Source organism: Oculina patagonica, chromosome 12 (assembly GCF_052425735.1).
Source record: "Oculina patagonica isolate OP01 chromosome 12, crgOcupat, whole genome shotgun sequence".
In the NCBI taxonomy this organism is placed as follows: Eukaryota; Metazoa; Cnidaria; class Anthozoa; order Scleractinia; family Oculinidae; genus Oculina; species Oculina patagonica.
In genome coordinates, this window is record NC_135769.1 from 11,200,727 (window position 1) to 11,225,577 (window position 24,851).

The 24,851-nt window shown below is 39.9% G+C and overlaps 1 protein-coding gene across 6 annotated transcripts; it reads left to right on the forward strand.

The window, feature by feature from the left end:
* The first annotated feature begins 747 nt into the window (after positions 1 to 747).
* LOC144631589 (uncharacterized) lies at positions 748 to 24,408 on the forward strand. Of its 6 annotated transcripts, none has more exons than XM_078490051.1 (25): positions 748 to 867; positions 1,368 to 1,440; positions 1,792 to 1,837; positions 2,595 to 2,661; positions 3,276 to 3,317; positions 4,324 to 4,444; positions 5,069 to 5,140; positions 5,271 to 5,342; positions 5,695 to 5,766; positions 6,715 to 6,786; positions 7,405 to 7,476; positions 8,235 to 8,306; positions 9,099 to 9,170; positions 9,646 to 9,717; positions 10,574 to 10,654; positions 11,727 to 11,801; positions 12,117 to 12,295; positions 12,660 to 12,800; positions 13,832 to 14,193; positions 14,858 to 15,067; positions 15,502 to 15,737; positions 16,477 to 16,636; positions 17,918 to 18,512; positions 21,026 to 21,162; positions 23,547 to 24,408. In XM_078490051.1, the coding sequence occupies exons 4-25, from the start codon at positions 2,610 to 2,612 to the stop codon at positions 24,000 to 24,002; spliced, it is 3,423 nt and encodes a 1,140-aa protein (XP_078346177.1). In that variant the 5' UTR covers positions 748 to 867; positions 1,368 to 1,440; positions 1,792 to 1,837; positions 2,595 to 2,609; the 3' UTR covers positions 24,003 to 24,408. The 6 variants fall into 6 exon arrangements, with proteins under 6 accessions (XP_078346177.1, XP_078346175.1, XP_078346174.1 ...); XM_078490049.1 differs by having other exon boundaries at positions 3,273 to 3,317; positions 23,547 to 24,407; XM_078490048.1 differs by lacking the exon at positions 1,792 to 1,837 and having other exon boundaries at positions 3,273 to 3,317; positions 23,547 to 24,407.
* The last annotated feature ends 443 nt before the right edge of the window (positions 24,409 to 24,851 follow it).

The window sequence follows — 24,851 nt, forward strand, 5'->3', positions numbered from 1 at the left end:
TGTTTCTTATTGCAATGTCAATACAGTGCGTCGGAACTATGAGTCTTAAGTCAAACGGAAACTGACATTGATTAGCGATGTGTCAATATGCGAGGTATATGAAGTCTATATGAAATAAATTTGAACACGTAAGGGAAGGACCATTTAATTTTGAGGGGAGGGGGTTGGGCAATTTCTTCCGAGTAAGGATTGTTTTAGCATTTGTATTTCCAACAAGTTTTTTGACAGCATAACCCTCTACAATAAATTTTTGCACTTTCCATGTTTACCAGGTGGAGCTTGCCTGAACTTTTTTTTCCCGTGCTATACTTGTGCACGATTTTTTTCTCCTACTTTTCTTGTGCAATATTTTTTGTCGTAATTGCCCAACCCTTCCCCCCATCCCCTAAAAAGTTAAATGGTCCGTCCTTCCCCTCAGGCGCAGAGTACATCTGTTTTGTTTAATTTTAGTCTTTTTCAGTCTTTTTTCTTTGCAATTTTTTCGATAACTTTTTAGTAATTTTTCCTTGACCTATCAGTGAAGTTCCACTGAGAAACAAAGTGACCAAAATCAATTATGAGTTTTAAAAAGGCCACTTGACGTTTTGCTGAAAAATTGTTTATGCAAAAGACCACCGAAACGGTTCCAATCATCATTTTAACTTTAATTTGAATATAAAGTATCACCGACTTGCATGGCCATTGGTCTGAAAAATGGGGCTCACCGAGAGAAATGTCACATTACCCTTTCATATACTGAGGTATGCAAATACAGACATCATTTGAAGTATCATTCGGCGCCGAGGAATAATCCAAACTCTACTGAGTATTGGCTTTGGTTTGACAACTGTCCGCTGGTTTAAAGGATTTCTAAAATAAGATAGTTTGGTAAGACTTGGAATACTACTACTAACAGTATCTTTTTTGTATACTGAATTTCGAAACCTTTGTATCGATCAAGTTGGCTACGTATAACTGGTTTAGTTTTTCGTTAAGCATTTATTTAGAAACGTGCTTTTTTATATGTGGGTGAAATTTCCATTCTGCGATGCTCCCTTTTTAACGCTTCCTAAACAAAAGAAGCATAATTCACACAAACGGTTCACGTAAACGCTCGGTTGATACATACTCTTTAGAAATAATCCGGGCTTGAGTTCAATTTGTTTTATGAAAGTTTCCTTTTACTCCTTTTCAACATTTTTTATTAAATTTTGATGGTGTTTTTTGTTAATTTTAGTTCGTGAAGGCTAATTTTCACGCAAGAAAAACATTTGACAAGAATATCAAACACCATTATTTCTTGTATACTATGTTATAGCTTAGAAAAAAGGCCATCTGTTTATTTAAATGTCACTTTAATGAAGCTACAACTGTTTGTTTCTTTTAAGCAAAACAACCGGAGCATTCAACACGAACTGGTATTGAACCAAAGAAACGGATAACAAAATAGCGTGGAAAACTGTAAGTATTTTTCAGAAAAGTGCCTAGAACTGCGTTATAACAACTGACGAGATATTTAGAATGTGAAATGCTGTGACATCGACTTATAAAGTTTTGACTAGAGCAGAAAAGATTTGGCCAGTGTTTAAGCCGCTAACGGATAAAGGGCGAAACTTTTCACGTAATGAGCTTGAGATTTATAAACTTCTGGAATCGCATTGTGTCTTTTAGTAAGCTTTAGTAGAGAGTAAGGCATGCAGGAAGAGGAGATTTATTGCAATTCACCACAAATTATTTTGTCGATGCTGAAAGCTCGTTTGAGATCAGAACAACGCAACAAGATACCTGAATTTCTGTGTTAATTTTTTATAGGGAAGTCCCCGTGGACTGAAAGCCAACGCAAAATAGCTACTAGAAGGTCACTTTTTAAACCTTTCAGTCTTGCGTGCAGTTAGCTGACAAAATACATTTCTGAAGAGGGGCTTGACATAAACAGGTGTCACTGATTAATTGAACCTCTTTGTATCCATCAGGTTAACCGATATCTGTCGCTGCGGGAACATAGTTGGCCAAGCACACTGCAACTCAATTATATTGATTTACGTCGAACGACAAGTTGCTTTCAAAGTTCTATCCCAAAATATAAATTTAAATACGTTGTATGTTTTTAGCTTTTACAGAAGATAAGATAACCGAAAATAAATATTTAAAGGACTTTCGAAATATATTTATATGGGGAATCGTTGAAACGTTTCTACAAAAAAAAATCCTAGAGGCTTAATATATTGCGTGCGAGGCTGGATCTATTTATACTGCACTTGATGAATATCTGATGCAAATGGGATCACTGGTATTAATCGTTAGTTTCTTCGTAATGCAAGTGTGTGTTGGGAGTACAGAAAGGGAAAAATGAGTTTTACTTTTTGTGACCCAAAGACTGTTTGATTCGATTTTAACAGTTTCATCTTTAGCCGATAAATTGGTGATATTAAACGTAGTAGAGCAAAGGTTTTTTTTTTGCTTTCGGTTAGCAAATGAGTTCTGTATAGTTAATATTCTTGCGGATATTAAAAGAAGGATCAAGAAAGAAGCACATTTTGTCATTGTTAGGAATATTTCTGTAGCTCTTCCCCATTCTAATTCAATTGAGAAATTTTTTGCTTCCTGGTTTACAGATTGGAAAAAGCGTCATGGATCGTGCGGCAGCAACCATTATAGTTATACTACTCATGGGCGTCTTAGGTAAATATGCAATAATGATAAAGAATTCATGATCCTAGCTTGTTTCAGGTGTTGTAGGATTAGTGCCAAGAATTCGAACGGCGAGTGGAAAAAATGATGAGAAGTTTGGTACGAGGGCCTAGGCGAGTCTCTCTTGGGTCGATTCCCTCTGCTCTCTCGAGTCTGGTCTTTGTTGAGCTTCCTGCAGTTTTCATTTGTAACATAAGTTTGTTTTCATGATCTACCATGTACGGAGGGAGGAGTCGAGTGGAGGGAGGGGAGATTAATAGAGAAGGGAGGGGGTTGGCTTATTGAAAATAACATGATCTACCTGAAGATAGGGGATTTAACGAGAGGTGGGGGTGGGGTGGGCTTTATAGAGCGTTTTAAGTCTCTTTTAACCTGGCGCTTGCCTCTCGGGCCTGTCTGCTATTACATGTGCTATTGCTGGTGTCTTAATTACATACACACTTAACTAAAACCAACCGGACACTACTCGGAAATGGAACCGCCATCGGTGTAAAATTCTTTAGCTTTCCTCTCTAATTAACGGTAGTTTATAATGTTTCTTCGGGGCAGTTTATTGAAATACACAATTGACAACCTACATTAAATTAATTTGTTTTATTCAGCAGCAAATACTGATGCTTTGAAGTGGCGGGAGGATTACTCTCTCGGTAGGTGAAGACGTCATTTAGTTCCATTTATTTTTAAACTAACCATTAGGGACGGCGGAGCCGGAGGGGGGGGGCTGGAACGCTTTAGCCCCCCCCCCCCACTACGTTTTCCGAAAAAAATAGACTTACTCAGAGAAGTGCCCCCCCCACCCCACTTCAAATCACTAGTCAGCCCCCCCCCCCCCATCTGGAAAAATGTTCCGCCATCCCTGGCCAGTGAAACAAAATATCGCGCATGATGCATGATGTGCTAACGGAGAAGAAGGTCGCTACTTATCATATGTTTCGAGAAGGGCAGCAGTGGGGGTTGCTGAATATACCGCAATACCGCAAAAAAAAATTCGAAAAATATTGCAATTTCATAGAAAGCCTGTACGACTGGCGGATTCTTTGACGCGGGGAAAGAAAAAGAGGCAAAAACGAGCGGCGGGACAGTGGAAACAAAGACACGGTGTTAAAATTTAAACGTGTGACAACATATACCGTTTATGTTTGCGAAACGACTAGAAACGGTTAAAAGTGGTCGGAAAAAGTGAAGATGCGTTTTTATACCGACAGATCGTCGACCAAAACGCTAAGAAAACGCATCCCGCAGATTTGGAGAATACCGCAACACCGCAATTCAAGATTAATACAGCATGAAAAAATTGGGCAATACAGCAATACTGCAAACCCCAATGTCCCCCTCCTCGAGTTTGCACTGAGCCTTGCACCTTGTGTCATTGTATCATGTTCCCTGGCAAATAATTTTACTTTCAAAGTACGCCTCCCCACCAGGAAGCCAGCAAATCATCAGGACGACTTGAAAAAAATGTTTAGAATAACTCGTGATTAAATAGCATCTCATCCAGGGTGGTAGTAGTCTTTTCAAATCCGTTATAACTTTATAAATCCTAGCTTTCCGTGTTCCAACTGACTCAATCTATTATTCGTTTTTATTACTATTCCAATTTTTTTTCTCTCCATTGGTGTTAAACTCAACAATGTGATCCTTTTTTAATTGTAGAATGTCCATTCAGTTGCCATTGCTCAAAGGCTACGACCGACCCATCCTTTTTGAAAACGGATTGCTCTGAGAATAATTACTGGCTTGTTCCTGTGGGTGTGTCGGAAGAAAGCACGCATGTGTAAGTAGCAAAGACAAAAATCTTCACTATTAGATAGTTCTAGCTGAAACAGAAAATCGCATCGAGGTCAAACGCCTTTTTAGACGTTCGTAACTCTCAGTAGACCAAGGGCTGACATTCTTGTGTAATATTTCAATTATCTACTATCTTAAGTGTTACACCTTTGCCTTTCTTCTAACTGCCAATTACTCGCCTGTAGCTTTTTTCTGGTCGTCCAATACAAGGGTTCGAGTTCAAGATTATTAATTGTCGAGTTACTTAATTTTAGTCTTATAGCATTCCCGGCCGTATAGTCTAAGAATAGGTATCGTTTATTGTAGATAAGGGTAGCCAGGCCTTTGCTGTAAGGCTTGTGTCTAGAGCATGCGTTTATGAAGCTGTGCGAGTCCATAGCGCGTCAGGGAATCCATTGCTATTTATGTTTTCTTGAAAGAAACCTGTACATAGACACACTGTCCAAACATTAATTAGCGCCAGCGATAAATTATGAATTGTTGTTGTGCATTGCCTAGTGAATGAAGTGTGAGAGTGATAGAATGATAGCTCACGTGTAGTTTTTGTAGAAATAATTCAGTCTAATAATTCTTGTCTGCCCTGATAACCCATTGATTATCTAAATTGCAGGAATTTTGCAGACAACAAAATTGTGGGCATATCAAGGAAATACATGACAGTGATAAAGAAAGTTAAAATCTTGTAAGCGTGTTTACACCATGAAGTTGGTTTTCTTAAGGAGCTCAAAAACACTGCCAAGTAAAACTGTAAAACTCTTAAGTCATTCATATACGGAATTCTTGTATCTCAAATTCTTCTCTGTGTGCTTTAGGGATCTCGCGAGAAACAACATTGACTACCTTCCAAACGGTGTCTTTAGTGATCTGATGCATTTGGAAGTCTTGTAAGTAGAAAACGAAGGGATTAATAAACAAAACTACCATCATCATCAGTTTCTTTTCATGTACTTAATATACCACCACCACCACTTACAACTCTAACAACAACAATAGCAACAACAACAACAACACCGTCTTTAACCATTTGCGAGACTAAAAACATTTTATACAAACAACTTCGCATGGTATTATATAGTTTCATTTGGGGAGTTGCGCGACGAGTCACATAACGACTACAATACAAAAAAAATTAATTAAGTGATTATTTTATCTGTGGCCACAAACAAGAACAGGATTGTTTTCTTTAAAGAGTACCAAGAGGACCTTTAAAGGGATTAACTATTTTTCTCCCCCAAGGGACTTATCAGGAAATCAAATTGGCTCCATCAAAGGAGGAGTTTTCAACGGATTGCCGAAACTGTCAACACTGTAAGAAGACATTTTTTGTATCTTTATTCATTTGCCAAGTCCATTCAGCTGGACGATTGCATCAGCTTAGCAAGTTTAACAAGAACGACAACAACAATAACTGTGACAAGTACTATCACTTTTAACCGTTCAGTTTTATTTTAACTTGACATGGTACCAGGTTCGGTACCAGGATGAAATCATAAAGTGTATCTTAAGTTACTCTTGTGGGAGGCACGGTGGCATAATGGTTAGTGCTCTGGATTCCGGATCGAGCGGTCCGGGTTCGAGCCCTGGCTTGGGCACTGCGTTGTGTTCTTTGGCAAGACGCTTTACTTATAGTGTCTCTCTCCATCCAGGGGTATAAATGGGTACCGTCAAATTTACTGCTGGGGGTAACCCTATGATGGACTAGCATCCCATCCTGGGGGAGTAGAAATACTCTTAGTCACTTCATGCTACAGAAACCAGGATAAGCTCCAGGCTGATGGGCCACTAGGATCAAACGCAGACTTTACCTACCTGCCTGCCTACCTACCTACCTACCTACCTACCTACCTACCTACCTACCTACCTACCTACTTACCTACCTACCTATCTACCTACCTACCTACCTACCTACCTACCTACCTACCTACCTACCTACCTACCTACCTACCTACCTACCTACCTACCTACCTACCTACTTACCTACCTACCTACCTACCTACCTACCTACCTACTTACCTACCTACCTACCTACCTACCTACTTACCTACCTACCTACCTACCTACCTACCTACCTACCTACCTACCTACCTACCTACCTGCCTGCCCTACCTACCTACCTACCTACCTACCTACCTACCTACCTACCTACCTACCTACCTACCTACCTACCTACCTACCTACCTACCTATCTACTTCTTAGAATAGTACGCAGTATGAGTTAAAAAAAAAAGATCTGAAAGTTAGATATACACTTTACAGGTACCTGGGCGAGAACAGGATTTCAAAGCTTGAAAGCAGTAGTTTCCATGGCATGCCAGGCCTCCAACATTTGTAAGGATGAAAGCATATTAGTAAAGTATTCTAACAAGAGACTGCATCCTCATCTCTCCTATTTATTTTTTATGGAACCGTTCCTAACACCGTAAAGAGAAAAATGCATGAATCTCGACATCAAGAATACACTACAGCCTCCCGAGAGTTTTCTTAGCGATGTTGCTAAGCTACACGCGTAGAGTTTGCTGTCTTTTGATCTCTTTTATTCATATTGATGGCTTCAAACATCACTTAGGAAACCATGTTAAACTAGCGAGCGCCAGAACTAAATCAGTCTGTCGAGGAATGACGCTTCCTCCCCCTCCCCTCCCCCCTCGAGCGAAAGGCGACCTCTGACCGGCTGATTTCAACAAAATTGCGTTGCAAGTTGCGCTTGGCATGTCACACCCTGTCTCGAAAAGTAGAGGACAGTTCTGCTTCTCTTGCAACTCGCAACGCAACATTTTGCTGTATTGCAGCTGGCCAAAATAGGGTGATACACGTAAAATTTTATTTGCAACTTGCAATGAAAAGTTTGTGGTGTTGTAAGTTGCAGGACAAATTACCTCGCCACCTTTAGAAATACTGTAAGTGCAGTAATGGGTATTTTACTATCACTATTTTCTCGTTTTCCAGGTGGCTGTCTACCAACAGGATCTGGGATCTTCCTCATAATATATTTCACGGTCTCATCCACCTTAAAGCGCTGTCTGTATCTTAGTTCAATTTGTTTTTACTCCGCTTTCTCGAGCAGTCATAAATGTAATTAATCTATTGTTAAGATTTATTCTAAAGAGTGATAAACAAGTATACATGTAACAAAAATAATAACTTAAATTAAACGGTCAAAAGGAGAATACGATATTTTATGAAATCTAGCTAAATTACGAAAACCAATACAAAATGTATCAGTGAACAACATAAAAAAATTTATGGAGGGTCAACAAAGATAAACTGTCGCCTTAATTAAAACAAACAGTGTAAGGCGTTTCTCGTTAAATTTGGACTTACAGTTAGCGATTGTCAATTTAGACGTGTCCAGTTAATTAAAGCATGTTAAAGGAGTTTCATTTGAGTGTCGAAAGTAATTCCTATTTGCTTTGGTTTTGCTTAACTACACTTAGAGATTGGTCGAAAAATACGTCAACCAGAGCACATCGAAAAACACGTTTACTCACGCTTTGCGCCGGCTACTTGTATATTTGCTTCAAGCTTTGATTGGTTCGATAGATTGTCTAGGTTCTTTGTGATTGGCTCAGTGATTATCTTAAGTTGCGTTTATGACACTCAAACAATTAAACAAAAAAACCTCTACGAGGCTCTCGAAGGTACACCAATTAGCGATGATTGTAATTTGTACTTGAAATTTTAAGTCAGTCCTAAATGCGCTTGAGTTAGCAGTCAGCAGGATCTTTGGGTCTATCCGTAAGAATAGACCATTCAAACATTCTCTCCAATATATTTAGTGGACTCAGCGTGAACAAACTGACCAAACTGAACGCGCACTTGCTAAAAGACGCAAAGAGCCTGGAGTTTATGTAAGTGAAATATTAAAGAAACAATGATTAATTATAGACCTATGGCTATATCGTAATCCAGCTTGTGATCGTAATGTATTAAGCCTATCTCATTATTTATGGCGGGAGGCGCGATGGCCTAATTGTTAGCGCGCTGGACCCCGGATCGAGTGGTCCGGCTTCGAGCTCTGGCCGGGGTCATCGTGTTGTGTTCTTGAGCAAGACACTTCACTCTCATAGTGCCTCTCTCCACCCAGGGGTATAAATGGGCACTGGCGAACTAATGCTGGGGGTAACCCTGCGATTATTGATGTAGCATCCCATCCAGGGGGAAGTAAAAATACTTCTAGACGCTTCATGCTAGCTACAGAAACCGGGTTAAGCTCCGGCCTGTATGGGCCACTAGGCTCGACGTAGACTTTACCTTACCTGTAGCCATCATTTATGGCAGAGTATCAAGTCAGAAATTAAATTGCACCCTAGTCAGGTTGGGTCTAATTGGATCTCCAGTATGTAGTTTTGTGTATAAGTTCATGACGTTGTGTTTTGGAACCATATTGTACCGTATCGTCATACATTTGTTTGAGCGGTGTTTGAGTGATCTCGAGAGGAGTGTATTGGAGTTAAATCACTTGAAAACCCGCGCAAACACCGGAAAACGTGTTTAAGCCAAATTGCTATAATCGTCCTGACTTGTTTAAAAATGTACGATCTTGGACAAGTTTTAAAAACAACAGAAAGCAAAACTAGCTAGATTAATACATACGTTCATGCATAAGGAAACCGATAACCTATTATTTTTTAAACTTGCAGATTTTTACAAAACAACGAAATCAAGGCTATACCTGATTACTTCTTCCAAAACGCTACAAGCTTGAGATACGTGTTAGTAATATTTCATCTTTAATGTACTCTTGTTTACTTTTAAGTTTAATAGTAAAAAATATCACGAGTACACTTGAATAGATTTGAAAACAGCCAGATAAGCTGAATGGGCGTAGGGAAGACCTGATGTTTTAGTTTCTCACATTGAAAAGGATTAAACTTTAAAGGACATCTCAATGAGGGAGATTGTTTGAAAAGAAAATCTCATTTAACCGTAATTCTGCTTTTTACTGTTTTAAAATCTGAATTGAAATCTAAATGAATTTAGAATTTTCACCTTCGTGGTCACGATCGGAAAAAAAACCTTTTTGAAATACTTCTATCATTCAGTTACCCTTTAGATGTTTTGGTAACTACATTGGGAAGTATAAAGACGCGAGCGTGGTGCGTTGTGTACTTTGGGTTGTGACAGGATCTGGTGATCATAACATTCTCTAATCGAGTGTTTTTTATTTTCTCACTTTTGCTATCTCAGGTTTCTTAATGACAACAACCTTACCAAGATTGGTTCGAAAGGTTTCAGAGGGGCATCAAAACTTGATATATTGTAAGTATAACGATTTTTCAAAATTGCAAAATTTGTTTTGAAGAGGGTTGACCACAAACGACGTTCTCTGTCGTTTTCCGCCTGGGATCAACCTATATAGGGGGGGGGGGGGGGGGGGGAGGGAGGATTCAGGGACGGACTAGGAAAAAGTTTACCTGGAAATATGCCATATGTTCCGCGCTTTTAAAAAATGTTTTTTTTTTATTATTAATAAAGGTGTTCCCAGCTTGATGTGCTACCTGCAAAACAATCAAACAAACAAACAGACAAAATGAGGCTCAATTTTTTTTTTGAAGTACCGATGATTCCAGGGAATCAAGTTTTCCACGAATTTTCCAAAGAAAAGCAATTAACTGTCCGCGAGTAATCGTTATTAGCGGCACTTATAGAATGAATGTATGTAGGGAAAATAAGGCCACTTTTTTCATTACTTGTCCTTAAGTCGTTTTAACTCGAAAACGCAGCTTTCGGACTGTTTGGTTTAAGAAACTAACACTCTGTTCCGTCAGCACATGGGGAGTTTATATGCAGTCGAAAAAGAATCATAATAGCTGAAACCGCAAAAAACCCAAGGAAATGTTTCAACATCCCCCTTTCCCCTCCCCCCCCCCCGCAATAAACAAGTGAATAAAGGGAAGAATTTCCTTTTGATGCAAGAGAAACCAAAGAACGTGATCGAAATTTGATTCACAAAACAGTTATAAGGTGAACAGTGGGTAGAACATGTAGGTTTATCTCGTATCAGCTCCTGCGAGGGAAGATTATGTTTTTCTGATGGAGGGAAAGCTTGTTAATGTCTTTGATGGAACGCCTTTAAGAAGTCGCACTGAAAAAAACCTTTCTTGTTTCTTTGAAGGACTCTCTCTAACAACTACGAGCTAACGGCAGTGGAGCCTGATTCCTTTAACTACGTTGACTTCGGCAACTTATCCCTTATGTGAGTATGAAACGATCACGCTTTATTGAACACGACATCTAAAAGAGGGTGGTATTTATGAGTCAAACACTTATTGGCTGTTTTTGCCAAAGCATAAAACTGGAGTTAATGTTAAGCTCAACTGAACCATACGCCCCCCGTGGATGTGTTTTTCCGGCAATCTGTACCCCGCTCTTTGAACCGTAGACACGTACTTGTATCCCCCTCTATTTATACTGGCCAATGAAAGATAAGCTTGCAAGTGTTCACAGATTGTCGGCCAATCAGATCCGCACAGCCTTCCACTGTTTACTCCCGAGATCGCAGTCGATCTTCATTCGCAATTCAGTTAAGCTGCTGGTCTCAAGCGTTTATTTATTAAGTGTTGCTGGCGACAACCCTTCAGTCCCACACTGAAGCGATGCCTGGGTTGCCTTAACTTGGGTGAGAAACGGTGGGCACATCCACTTCCCCTCGCTACCATCCCTCCAGGAGCTTGGCATAGGTACACGCCACCCTGCCTTTGTGCCCCGTGACACCCATCTCACGGTCTTATATGCCACTCGCTGACACTAGCCCCGAGTACTGGTCTCGCGCATGGCAGACAGCTCTCGGGTCCAGGACAACACTTATTTCCCCTACCTTCTCCCATATAAATGGTGTCCTTTCGATTGTGCGTGACATTAATGGGGTGTTGGTGGGTTGGTAGGTCGGACAGTAAGTCAGTCCATCGGTTGGACGATCAGTCGGTCAGTAAGTCTGTCAATCAGTCTGTCTGTTTGTCTGTCAGTCAATTGGTCAGTCCGTCCGTAGGTCAATGAACACAATTCAGCGATTCTAAGGTCAACGTTCAATTCGTTAATCAGGCGTTTAACACTCTATCAGTCAGTTAACTCGGCAAACTTCTCGGTCATTTCTCTTGTAAGCTATTCATTTAAGATCGTTGGTCATTTTTGGAATTAAGATAGATCACGTTATAAACCGTTTGAACAGCTGAGCGCAGTAAGTTAGTCTGTCACCCATTAGGTAAGAAGTTATCCAGTTGTGTCGTTTTTTTATAATAATTGTCCTTCCGTCTTCGTCCTCATTTTAGCTACATTTTACAGACAGCTCTTGTGCGAGTTGAAATGAAAACTTTCCGACAACAAAAACAAGTTGGACTTGTTATGTAAGTCGAGGCACTGGATGTACGACATACATATTCAATTTAACAAAAATAAATAAACTCCCCAAAACATTTTCCCTGGTTTAAACAGCAAAATCCTTCCAAAACAAAGCTGGAATTTCATTTAAAAAAATCAGAAGAGACAAAGATAGCTTTGAAAACGATTTCAAACAGATTTGAAGAGTAAGGATCCAAAATTGTGTAAAAAGCTTTAGAACTATTTATTTATTTATTTATTTATTTATTTATTGGTTCGTTCGTTCGCCTGTTTGTTTATTTTTTTATTAATTTATATGTACTCTGGACCTTTCTTTGCAGCGCCCCTACCGATAACGTATACACGTTCCAGGCCCCGGGTGACGATCGTGAGCGATTACGAGAGGGACTGGCACGCAATGGATTCACGTGTAACGATCACGTGTGTACTCCTTGTCATTTCGGAACTTACCAAAAAAGAGCTAGTGACGGCTCCTACGTCTGTGCAAAGTGTCCTCCAGGTATAGTTAGCAGAACATGACCAGGTCTTGAAGAAATATTTCTTAAACTCATTGATAATTCATCAAGTTAAAACAAAGGAAATCATAACCGTGAAGGAGGTTTTGCAAAATTTGGCTGCCGTGCAATGGCGCGAAATGACGTCATCGATATCCTTGCTAGTGAGATTTTGTATGAATTTTATCAGTAGTCTATATAAAAAAGCAGTTGATTTCGCACCGAGATACAAGGTAATCAAAGTACCTCGCACCATCTAACGAATATAGTATAATTTCATAACAAAAACCGTATGATATCTTTTTTTACGTTGAAACACGATAACCTCATTCATCAGGAGAAAAATGTTTACTGTGGTATTTATTGCAGGGGGATTCTATCAAAATACCCTTGGTCATCACGGAACTCTAGCAGGGCAGACGGGTTGTCTGCCATGTCCCAAGGGTACCTATGTGGAGATAGATAAGTTCCCTGGGACGCATCCGTATGTTTGCCGCGTGTGCCCCGCCGGTAAGTCAATTTTCTTTCATTTTTCGAAAGTTCTACGAGATTTTTTGTATGTTTTCGTTTGTAGTATACCTTTTTACGTTAAGGCTTGAAAGTAGCTCTTGATTGTTGACTTGGAACTTGCTTTTATTTATGAGAATTTGCGCAAATTTGTAAAGATGCACAAATAAAAAAAAACTGATAAAAATATATAAATTACGCTAGCTACTAATCTAACTTCCTACGTTACTTACTGACTAACTTGTGATTTGAAAGGATAATTTTAAAATAAATTGTAAATAATGCGCCAGATTGTAGGCGCAGTATTGAAAATTTAAAATTATCATTTAAAATCACTAATTGTATGAGCTACACGGTTGCACGGAATTTTTTATTATAGATTTCTATGTAACTAACTAAGTAACTAACTAACTAACTAAGTAACTTACTAACTAACTAACTAACTAACTAACTAACTAACTAACTAACTAACTAACTAACTAACTAACTAACTAACTAACTAACTAACTAACTAAGTAACTAACTAACTAACTAAGTAACTAACTAACTAACTAACTAACTAACTAACTAACTAACTAACTAACTAACTAACTAAAGGAATGAATGAACGAATGAAAAAATGAATGAATGAATGAATGAATGAATGAATGAATGAATGACAGTAACAGAAACAGTAAATCTTTATTGTGCCTTACACTGCAAAGGGAGTTACTGGTCTAGTTACAATTATAGCAACTATGCTAACAAATTACTTAATAACAAACAATGAAATTACAATGCAAACGTTTACGGCAATAATTGGATTATTAATTATACAACTTTTTATTGCTGTAACTTTCAATTTAAAATTTCTTTTCTTTTCTGAAACATGAGATAGATATATTTAGCTATGATTCTAGAGGTAGCATAACTATCTTATTTAAGAAGGTACATGATTTTTTCATGATCAGTTAAATCTACAAGATAGAATGAAGCTCTTTTCTTATATCATGAATGAATGTGAAGTGCATTTTTTTCTAACTTCAATACATCAGGTTCCAAGACCGATGAGTGGGCAAGCTACCGAGGTTGCTTCTGCATCGACTCGTTTTACCGGAAAGGCCGGTTTACCCGGTGTCAGGCGTGTCCCAAGGATATTCGTGGAGTCCTCTGCAACGAGACTTTGCTGCTCAAAGAAGGATTCTGGTGGCAGTTCAGAGATTACAATGAGAGCTGGGAGTACCAGCGGTTTGTTGACGCCGTGATGGTGCCTGACGAACATTACAATCACAAAGATGTTAATTTTACAGGGCTATTCCCCAGGCCACATCCTTGCCCAAAGGCTTCTTCCTGTTTAGGAGCGTTGAACTCTGTTCGACAACCGTGCAAAACAGGTTATGGGGGAATTTTATGCGAGGTAACAAAAATACTTAGTTAAGGAGCTTCGTGACGACATTTAGATAGTTATCTTCATATTACGGAATCCAATAATGTCCATGACATTTTTTATTGTAAAAATATCGTTGTGAATAGCGAATTTAATTCAATACCAAAACTCCTCACTAAAACGACGTTTATAAGTTGTTATAATTATCGAGAGAACATTCATCAAAGTTACAAGGGGTAGGAAAAAGGTAACTGTTTGTTGTAAGAATTGAATTGCCGTCAGCGCATTTCCTTTTTGTAGTCACCACTGGTCAAAGCATGGACCCCAGATCGAAAGGTCCATCTGTGAGCCTCTGTGTTTTGGGATGATAACGTTTTCACATAGTTTCTTCTAGCCTTTGTTCAGCTCCCTCTTCGCCCCCTCCCCCCTCCCTCAACACACGCATTCCTTAGGAAAAATCAGAGAGATAAGTGGCAATACACAGACGCTCTCTCCGATTAATCATGAAGAGACTTGGCGGCTGTATACAGGCTACCTCCTCCCACCCAGGGATGGAAATAGGTATCAGTAATTTTCTGGGGCAACCTGACAGAAACTAGTCTCACAAATCCCCACCTCGCTGCTCCTTCTACGACCTCCCAGTCAAGAGGATGCAGGGGCAATAATTTGTTATTAATGTTTTTCCTTGCTTCAGGTCTGCGTTAAAGGTTATTACAAGTCCATGTCGAGATGCGCCAAATGCCCCACCTTACCCGTACTGATAACACAAATGTTCTTCATCGCATGCGCCGTGCTCTTGCTTATTTTTATTCTTGTTCGTGACGAGAGAAAGGCCAAGTCCAAGGGACGGACGCTGTCCGATGTGGTGCTGGCGCGCTTAAAAATTGTCATAGCTTTCTATCAGGTATTTCAATATCAATAGTTACTATGCGTAACCATCATAAGAATAATTCATCAGCAAGAGGTAATTTGATTTCCTTGTGAGTGCCGTAGCGTCCAAAGGAAAGCGTTTACAATGACCTATCACAATAAACGAAAACAACACAACGAACCAATCATTTTACACCAATCAAAAATCGGCGCCTAAAACAACGGTGACTTAAAGGCGATTAGTGTTGGTTTGTTATCTAATTGGTTAAGTGGGTGTCGCAAGTTTTCTAATTCAGTCACAGGGTGAAATGTAATAAACCTAAAGTTAGAAATACTTAATAGTATACTGACCAAGCGGATTGGCTCATTGATGCCAAACCGACACCAAACTCAATGCAATTGGCAACTCATTGTTAGAAACTTTTATATCTAAAACAGAAGTTGTATTTTTGTCACATATTCTTTTAGGTCACAGCCGGTACTTTGGACGCGTTCTCGTACGTTCAGTGGCCCGAAACTCTTCTGCAACTCAGCAACTACGCCAAGTTTTTCCAGTTGAACCTGGTTCAAATGGCTCCTCTTCACTGCTTTAAAGACAGCTTGAAAATGAACGCGTACGTTGGATTGTTATTAACCGTGGCCCTGAATGGAGGAGTCATTGTTTTGGCGTTTGTATATTTTCAACGCAAGAAACTTTTCATAATGTAAGGATTCGACTGTGTTCTGATACAATATTTGTTACTTTTTGCCTTTCTCTGTCGAAACTAATAGTGTCACACGAGGCCAATACAATCTAATACAATCAGTGTTTAATTAAATCAAACACCACTTAACTGAAATCATCTTAATACCGATACCACGTTCATCATCATCATCATCATCATCATCATCAGTTCTTTTTACGCTCATGGGACGCATAAGGCTTGATACCATTTACTACATTACGGATAATTTTTCGATCCAGGTATGTTGAAAACGCAAGCGTTTTTCTAGCACACAACTAAACTGTTGATACATAATCCGTATTAAAAAATCGAGAATGTTAGAGTGTTTCGTTCCACTGACGCGCATGTCATTGGCAAATCTGACCGATCTATCCCACTTTGTTTATTGAATATGATTAAAGTAGGGCGGTGAGATTTAGCTGGATCTAGCAGGTACTCTCGTTGGATGTCTCTCAATGGAAAGTATTCGAAGTCCTATCATGATAACTGCCATAGAAACCACATCGATTTCTATGCGTTTGACTTTACAGTTTTTTCTCACTGTTCTACTTAATCCATATCAGAAACTAACATTTTTGTTTTTGTTGACGAAAGGCGTTCACGGGCTAAGGGCCCTTTGTAGTTACAGCCCTTTTATATTATGCATTGAAATTAGCTGTCTGTTAGGGCTAGTATTCTGATCGAGATGTTATTGCATTATTTTGCTGTATAATCTTAGGTGTAAGAAGGATATGACTTCGGAGGAAAAGAAAGAGGAAATCTCGCTGAGCAAAGAGCATTGCTACCGGAGCGCTTTTCTGGTCATGTTTGTTACATACCCAGAGGCCAGTTCCAGGATCCTCCGAATGCTCCCCCCTGCCTGTCAAAAAATCTGCCAGGTATGAGAACCACGCAAGAGTATAAAGAGTACGCAGTAGGCATTGCAATTAAATGCAAGCAGTGTTCGTGGGCAAGGTACTTAACTTTTATGGTCACCGTGTCCCTCTCACCTCAGGTGTATAAATGGGAACGACAAATTTAAACACTGGGTCTGGGGGCACCCTATGATGGAATAGCATCCCTTCCTGGAAGGAGTAAAAATAATCCTCGTCGCTTAATGCTACGTTAACCAGGAGTAAGCGCTAGCTCCGACAAGATGGGTCACTTTGGCTCGAAGCAGACTTTACTTACCATACCTCCGTGACACTACGATTCATTGTGTGTGTACTGAACAGTAGCATTGCTGTTCCTCAGCAGATTGAGGTGCTTGTCCATCTAAAATCACCGCAAGCTTCTACGTGCTCGCATGCAGTATCAACGTACTTTTAAGGGTAAAGCAGGGAAGAACCGCATGAGTCGACTTTTTCAAGGAAAATCAAATGACGATGATAGCCTTATATCCCCTCTGATCGATGATTCAAGAAGAGACCAGCACGCTAGTACTGATTGTAGCTATGTCAAAGCCTATGTCGTATCCTCTCATTACATGAATTAGAGGAAGGCTAGCAGAGAAACAAGCTCGAAGAGAAACACACCTAGTCGACAATATGCTCTTTTATTCCCCTCGAAAGGTATCTCGGTAATTACGTCATGCAATGTAAGACAACCTAGTACCCACTAGCGAGAAAAGCACCATGAGCATAATTTTAATCATAAAAAGAAACTGTTATGTTCTGGTGAGAACAGTAGTCTTAAGGAGCAACATCATCACAGTCAGAGACATAATGATAATCACAAGAAAATGATCAATCAATTCCTTATGACTAGGATTATGAAGATCATAGGCGCGCTTTGGAATATATTCCTAAGCCAGATAATGGCGTTATGTTGGAGCATATTTTTATGAACATTACGCTGCTGCTGGGTACAAGGCCTTAATATGTATTATGCACTAATCATAAATTGGCCAGAATGAATGCACGAATAAACTTTACTAGAGGGTCAAAACCACATATCTAGGGAATATTCCCATACTAATTGGGGACACATGATTAAGAAATACAAAAAGATGCCACCCCTGAATGGGTAAAAATGACCATGCGTTTCTGGCAGACTATTGTAGCCTAAGGGAATATATTGATCATGATCGAGCTGAGTAAACTACTGACATAAAATCAACGGATGTAATATAAGCTGTTTCCAAATGCTAAATTCCTGAATATGATTTCCCTCTTCTTTAGGATCTGGATAGGAAGGACTGTACTTACTACCTAAAGATGGATTACAGCTTGAAATGCTTCAGTAAGGACTACAACAAGTATGTGATCGCTGCCTACGTGGGCTCTATATACCCCGTACTGTTCCCCTTGTTCATTGTGACTGTGCTCTATCTACTCTACTACCGTCCTCACATCAAAAACCGCGACAGCAATCCTGACCCAAAGCGGTATGAGATTGTCGAAGGCATGCGCTTCATGTATGAAAACTACGACGAGCGCTGCTGGTATTGGGAAATAGTGGAGATGGTCCGCAAATTGATTCTGACTTCCGGCTTGGTTCTACTTGGCGCCGAGGGACGAATCTACATTGGCATGGTAGCGATGGCGTCCGGATTCTACGCTGTTGCGCATGCTCAGGCTCAGCCAATCCCTGATAAGTTTGAGCATCTGTTGCAACTGGCGTCTCTGTTGGCCACGTTCTTCAATTTGAGTGTTGGCGTCTTGTTGCGGATTCCGACAGAAATGCTCAACTTCTCCATCGAGAAGGATAGAGATTCCATCGGCGTCACAATACTGTTAGTGACGGCTAATGCTATGGTGATAGGGATGGTAGTCGGTAAGTAGCTCTTTCATTCAGCCGCGCGCGCCTTGCGTGCAAGATTCACTTCACGAATTAAAAGGAATGCGTGTTACAATCGGCACCACTCTATAGGGGACCAAATCTTTTTTTTTACAATATTTTCCTAATTAGCATAAGCGTTTCACTTTCAGATCGACCTAGACTGTCCACAGCCCTCTATTCTTTCGTGTTTTTTCGATCGATGAGCGCGCGGTGAGAACGGCGTGAGAACTGGACGCCAGCGCAAAACGGAAGAAGTAAGGGGGTGGGGGGCGGGGAGCGAAAAAAATAGACGGGCTGTAGACATCTTTGGAAATATTGAATTTCCCGTTTCTCCAGAAACGGAAAATTCCCATTGGTTGAGAGGCGGCAAAAGTGTCATCGCCTTAACAACGGCCGATCATGATTGCTTGCAGGCGGCGTCTTGCGGTTTGCTCGAGTTGTCATCATTGTTGACATGCTGTGATTTGTGATGAATCGATTATTGGAACGCTCGTTGGAGAAATTTCCAAACGTTTCGTCGCGCAAAGACGAGCAGAAAGAGGCTGTTCGCCACCTTTGTTCGAAGGACGTAGTTGGAATTTTACATACTGGCTTCGGAAAAGCCTTATCTACCAGCTGTGTATGCTACGGCGAAACAACTGCAAGAAGATGGGAATGTTGTTGTTCTTGTTGTTTCGCCGCTAAAAAGCATAGGCATAGCTTTTGCGGCATAACTTTTGGCAAATCACTTGGCCGGCATAACTTTTGCCTCGCCGAGGACGTGTGAGGCGAACGTGACATTCTTTTGAATCGCTCGTCACGATCAACTTGCCTTGTTGTAGGATCTACGCACTAGAGATTTCTTTATAAATTCAACATTGCTTGCTGCAAGTCTAGCTTAGCTTTATATGCACAAGATGAACAACACAGTACTTGAACGAAATTCGTCTTCTTGCACTGCAATTCCCAAATCGACCAAGACGTCTGCCAAGTTTCGCCGTAAAACACCTTCGCGTTTTGGCTCGACAAATAAATTATCCGTAGAGATGTACGATGTCTTGCCGAAGTTCCCCAAGTGAATCGCGAATGAACACCCGCGTATTCTGCAAAAATCGGAGGGACCGTTGATTTCGGCTTTCTGCCTCTTTTTGCAGGTTTTTGGGGGGTTTAAGAAGTCGTCTCAGACGACATCCTCAACACTGAAATAAAAACTCACGCGTGGTTGTCACCACACGTGTAGTTTTGTAAACTGTTGCTTAGTCAATTAAACAAGCACTTTACCGCTCAAATTTAATTGGTCCGATTAAATTGAAAGGTCAAGAGGCGGAGTTGTAAATTACAAGGCGATGACAAGGGGAGGAGTCTAATACTTCCACTTTTATTCAAAGATGTCTACAGCCTCTCTATTTTTCTTTTGCTCGCTTCGCTCGCTTCTCGCCCCCTCCCTCCGCGCGCTCGCGCTTCGCGCTCGCTTCCTTTTGCTTTTTTGCGTTGAAAAATCGAGAGGCTGTGGACAGTCTAGATCGACCTAAAAAAATATCATTTCCGAATATTGAAAGTAAATGTTGCGAATAACTTTCGCTGTAAATTTGAGCCCGATGTCACTTTTACTGTGACGCAGGTTTGAAAACTTTATATTTTACGAGGAATGTGTTGGCTCATGAGCACTCTTGCCACCCAGTAGTTTTGCATGCAGTTTTGTACGTTTATATATATCTCCTTGAATATTGCACGCAAAGAGCTGAAAATTTCGCCGTTAATCAAATATTACGAGTTCTGGAGGCACTTTGTGTATAGTATGATGCCTTCTCTACGCAAAGTCATATGCTAATGAGGCAAAATGTAAACAATGACGTCAGCAAAGATCGCCCAATACCTCATAAGACTAATCAAATTAAGGTACGACAATGATGATATAGCTGTCAAAAATATGGCAACATACATAAATATCAGCTTTATTTTGGGTTCGTTGTAAAATAAAAGTACAGGACGCTTACATGGAACGCCTCTCTTACTCTTATTTCTTGTATTCCGTCCATATTCACAACGAATATGCAGCTATTCGGCTTTTTCTTTATTCTGTGCTCAAGCTATTAGCAGCTACTAGGCTTTCCTCAGTTCCGTCTCTAATCAAACTAATTTTTTAAGGGCATCTAAATTTACTGCAGTTTATGTTGCCCACCTAAATGACAGACTATTTTGGAGTAATGATGGGTAATTTATAGAATTCAGACTCGAGGAATAAATACAAAGAATAATTTTCAGTAAAATAACAATTCAATTTGTTGGCAACAAAACGGTAGAGGATAACACATCGTCTGAACTCATCAGGTGCACTGATTCATTTAAACCTGCTGAATTTAGGTGATCAATAATTACTACAGTGTTTTAAGCCAGAGTTTCACATTATATCTGTAAAATGCAAGAACATATTTTTTTTAAATCGGAGAATAAACTGTTAATAACTTTATAACTGTAAAAAACCTAATAAGCAATTAAAGTAACGCCAATCCTTCTCCTTTTAACAGTCCGTTATCTCATGACACTGGGCCAGAGTTTGTACGCTGTTTACAAGAACCCACAATGCAGCTGGCAGTGCTTTCTGAGTGTAATCCTATCCGCGCAGGATTCAAGCCCGCAAACAGAAAACGGAGACGAATTTGCGGTAAGGGGTCTTACACGCATATTTTATGCATTGCAAGGGGAGAGAGTTGAGGTGAGGTTTGGCGGTGACCAGGGGGCAGGCTCAGTGTGCTCCTTTATTATATGGCTGGCTCCGCTAGCGGGCAAGATGAAGTAAACCCTACACAGCGGTCAAACGTCGCGCGCGTGCGCAATTCCTGCCAAAATTCCCCATACAAACTCTAAAATTTTCCAAAAGCTTTCGCTTAAAAGCCAAAAGTTAACGCCGTTCCTGCAAAGTTAAGGTTTGTACAATGGGAAATCTGATAATTGGTTTCCACTGAGTTTCCCAGCTTAAAATTTTCTTTCACCGTACTATTTCTATAACAATTTCCTACAAAAGTTTGCACACTTTCGATTCAAATTGTTAAGAAAAGTTCGAGGCGCCGAAAACCGGACCGCTGTGTAGGTAAACCCTGTGTTGTGATTGGCTACCCGAGACGAAGTCGAGGTCCATCAGTAAACTCACGCGTACGCTTTGTCAATAAACCATATATACTTGATTCTCACCTCCCAACGTACGTGTGTTGTAAGTCTTGTAGGACCATAACGGACAGTGCTTTTAAATTGTCCGGCAACTTGTACATGTTTACATTTCATCGTTTTGGAATGGCTAACTAATTGACAATAGCGAAATAATAACGAAACAGTCACTCTGTAGCCTGGTTTAAAGACGGTTTTGGTACAGATACTTTAATGATATTTTGAAATATAAACTGAAAATCGTCATAGTAGATATTATAAATATTGTCATCTTGCTAGATAACCTGTACTCCGCAGGCCGTTTAATGAAATGTGCAAGTGACGACACCAAAGCTTTCCTCTTAATTGCGCACGACTTACGGCTATAATAGTTCAAGGAATAAAATGGAAGAGAATGTGTTGTAGCATGAAACAGGTTTATAAATCAAGTCATTTTCCAGTTACAAGTACTTTTATAGGAAAATTCATTACCAGACGAGGGAATTCCACGTTAAATTTTACGCGAAAAAACTGATATCGCACGAATCGCGAAGCGATGAGTGCGATATCGGTTTTTCAAGTGAAATTTAACGTGGAACTCACGAGTCAGGTAATGGATTTTCCTTGAATCGCATAGCCTTTTTAGAATAAAAAGAAACCCAATTTCTTTTTTGTTTATGGCTGAATGTTGCAATTTTTAACGCGCGCTCAGGAAGCCATTCCAAATCAACTGTCATGAGCCAGCGAATCGGAGTCAAGCTAAAATCGAAAATCAAGCTAAAACTTTATTTGAACCTCGCGGTTGACGCTAAGCCATCGTTTTCAACGGTTCACACAAGCTTTTAACCATTTAAACAACGGAATAGTAGTATTTTACAGAACATTATTGTTTTTCGAACATCTATTTCAAGTTTTCGTCTCATCAGCACAAGACAAACTTATGAAATATTTTATCTCAGTTCGGCCTGTGAAAGAAGTAGACAACACTCATCCGTAGTGAAAAGCACTGAACATTCAACAACGTCAAGTAAAGGTTCGAAGGAGTCGTGGACCGATAAAGTAGGTACCTTGGAATAACTAAACAATTAAAATTCGACATTTATAAGTTAAAGGTCTAAGTCCATTGCAGACAATTTCTAGCAAAGAGCAGGGCTGCTTTTGAAAAACCCGCTATAAGCGGGTCAATTCGCAAGCACATGGTTCGCTGTGTGTACGTTTTGTTCATTTCCAGAAACCGCTTTTTCGTCGTGAGTATCAGTTAAAGAATGTAAGTAGTCATTCTTTATCGAAAGTTTGGAGCTTTTGACTGCAAAACAATTTCTATAAAACTGTCTTTTGTTTTAATCGAGTCTACAGCACGCACTGGGTCATTGTCACTGTTTTCTTTCGTTTCGTGTAGATTTTATTGTACGAACACGGTATTACTGTCTAACTATCGAAAGTATTTAATACTTTAACAAAATAAACAGCTGTTCTTTTACACGAGATTGTAGTTTTTCTTTCTTTTAACGTTTCTAACATGGTTGTGTAAGCGTAACTGCTATTTACTCACGAGTTTGTCCAAACGGCACGGGCATTTTTATTTTCCGTTTCACTCATGCGGTGAAAGAAAATGTTTAACTTCTGCTCGTAAGAAAGCCGAAATTTAAATTTAAACATGCTTCCTCACTTCGGTCAGGTTTTTTGCTTTGTAAACGGAGAAAATAGTTTTAAAAACATAAATCGATTCCAATTTTGCGTACGTTGCTATATGAAGCTAAGCGTTGCTACGGTGCAATATCGCTCAACCTCGCTCTCAAGTCGCAATTCCACTCTGAATACCCCGCCTCGATAACCAATCAGATGGCGAGAATTCTCCCTGCTATGCGATTCTAAACGTAATTGACGTTTCCCTTCTGATATCAGGTGACCACTATGGAGATGACCACAGATGAAAAGGTGATAAAGAACGTAGGCGCTGGAAGCATTGATGGCAAAGAAACAGACAACGACAGCGCCGTATCGTCTTCCGTATGTGATGGAAGCGAGTCCCCAAGAGGGTCCCTAAACTCTAGCGGAAGTAAGCAGCAGGCCTCGGAAGCGCCGAAAGATGATTCCACTAAAGTTCCGGAAGTGGAATTCAAGACAAGTGATTGTAAAACATCCGCAGATCATCCGACAGCCGCGACCAACATAGCGTTGGACAGCGATGATGTCGTCCCAGAAATAAATAAAACCGAAGCAGTTGTGCTTGATATTCCTGACCCGATGGGTACCGAAGCTGCCACGAAGAAACCCGAAAGTCCACCAAATGGGGACGGTGTCAAAGGGCGGTGCAACAGCGCTATGGATACCGAGGATGGTGTAGATACAGCGTTCTAGATAACTGCTAAAACCTGCTAAAACGCAACAAGTTTTTTCTCATTATATATTGAGATTGCAATTGCTTTTCTTAAACTTGGCTGTTAACGTTTCAACGTATAGTGTAGAGATAGAAGTATGTAACTTTTATTGTGCTGTTTCTGTTTGTTGAGTCTAATGCTTGCGTGCGCTTTGCGCATGCGCATTAGACTCTTTGTTATATGAAAAAAGCTGTTAGCAATCCCAAGGGAATGGTTCGGGATCGATAATCGTTCGCTGTAATGTAGAAAACAATGATCAGCTGCAAGAACGGACTCCGTACGGACACGCACGATTAGTTTCAATTAAAAACAGCCAATCAGCGACACGTGTTCCCACGCATAATTAAAAGTTCTTTCCCAAGTCACGATTATTCAACACTTGAACAGGACGTAATAATTTTCCAGTTAAGACATTGGTAAGCTTTTTGTGAAAATAAATCTTCGTTTTCAGTTCAGTTAAGCACTTGTGTTTTCGTCTTGCTTAAAAAGCAAGACGTCTTTGAGAAAAAATATTTCGACGGCGACTCGCGTTTATTTACACAATGCGACCAAATATTTATTTTGTTTTAAAAAATAGAAAACTTTACCTCGTATTTTGTATTTAAGTCATTCGAATTTTGACCAATTTTTTCTTTACAGTGCAAACAAAAACCTTCAAAAATAAAAGATGTACATGGATAAATGTAAATCAAGTTACGCGACTAAATCAAAATGCGTTTGTTTGGCCGCTTTGCAGTATTACACTGTCCCGGCCTTTGCCATACACTGAAATCGAATTTCATGCTTTTACGACTCTCAGAGATCTTAAGTTCTTCTTACAGCTAGAAAA

What these genes read in the sequence shown, in the direction of transcription:
- LOC144631589 (XM_078490049.1), top strand. Translation starts at nt 2,610, where the DNA reads ATGGATCGTGCGGCAGCAACCATTATAGTTATACTACTCATGGGCGTC. An exon ending in ATGCCAGGCCTCCAACATTT is followed by an intron (nt 6,787 to 7,404) that starts GTAAGGATGAAA and finishes CTCGTTTTCCAG; the next exon opens with GTGGCTGTCTACCAACAGGA. An exon ending in CTCATCCACCTTAAAGCGCT is followed by an intron (nt 7,477 to 8,234) that starts GTCTGTATCTTA and finishes CAATATATTTAG; the next exon opens with TGGACTCAGCGTGAACAAAC.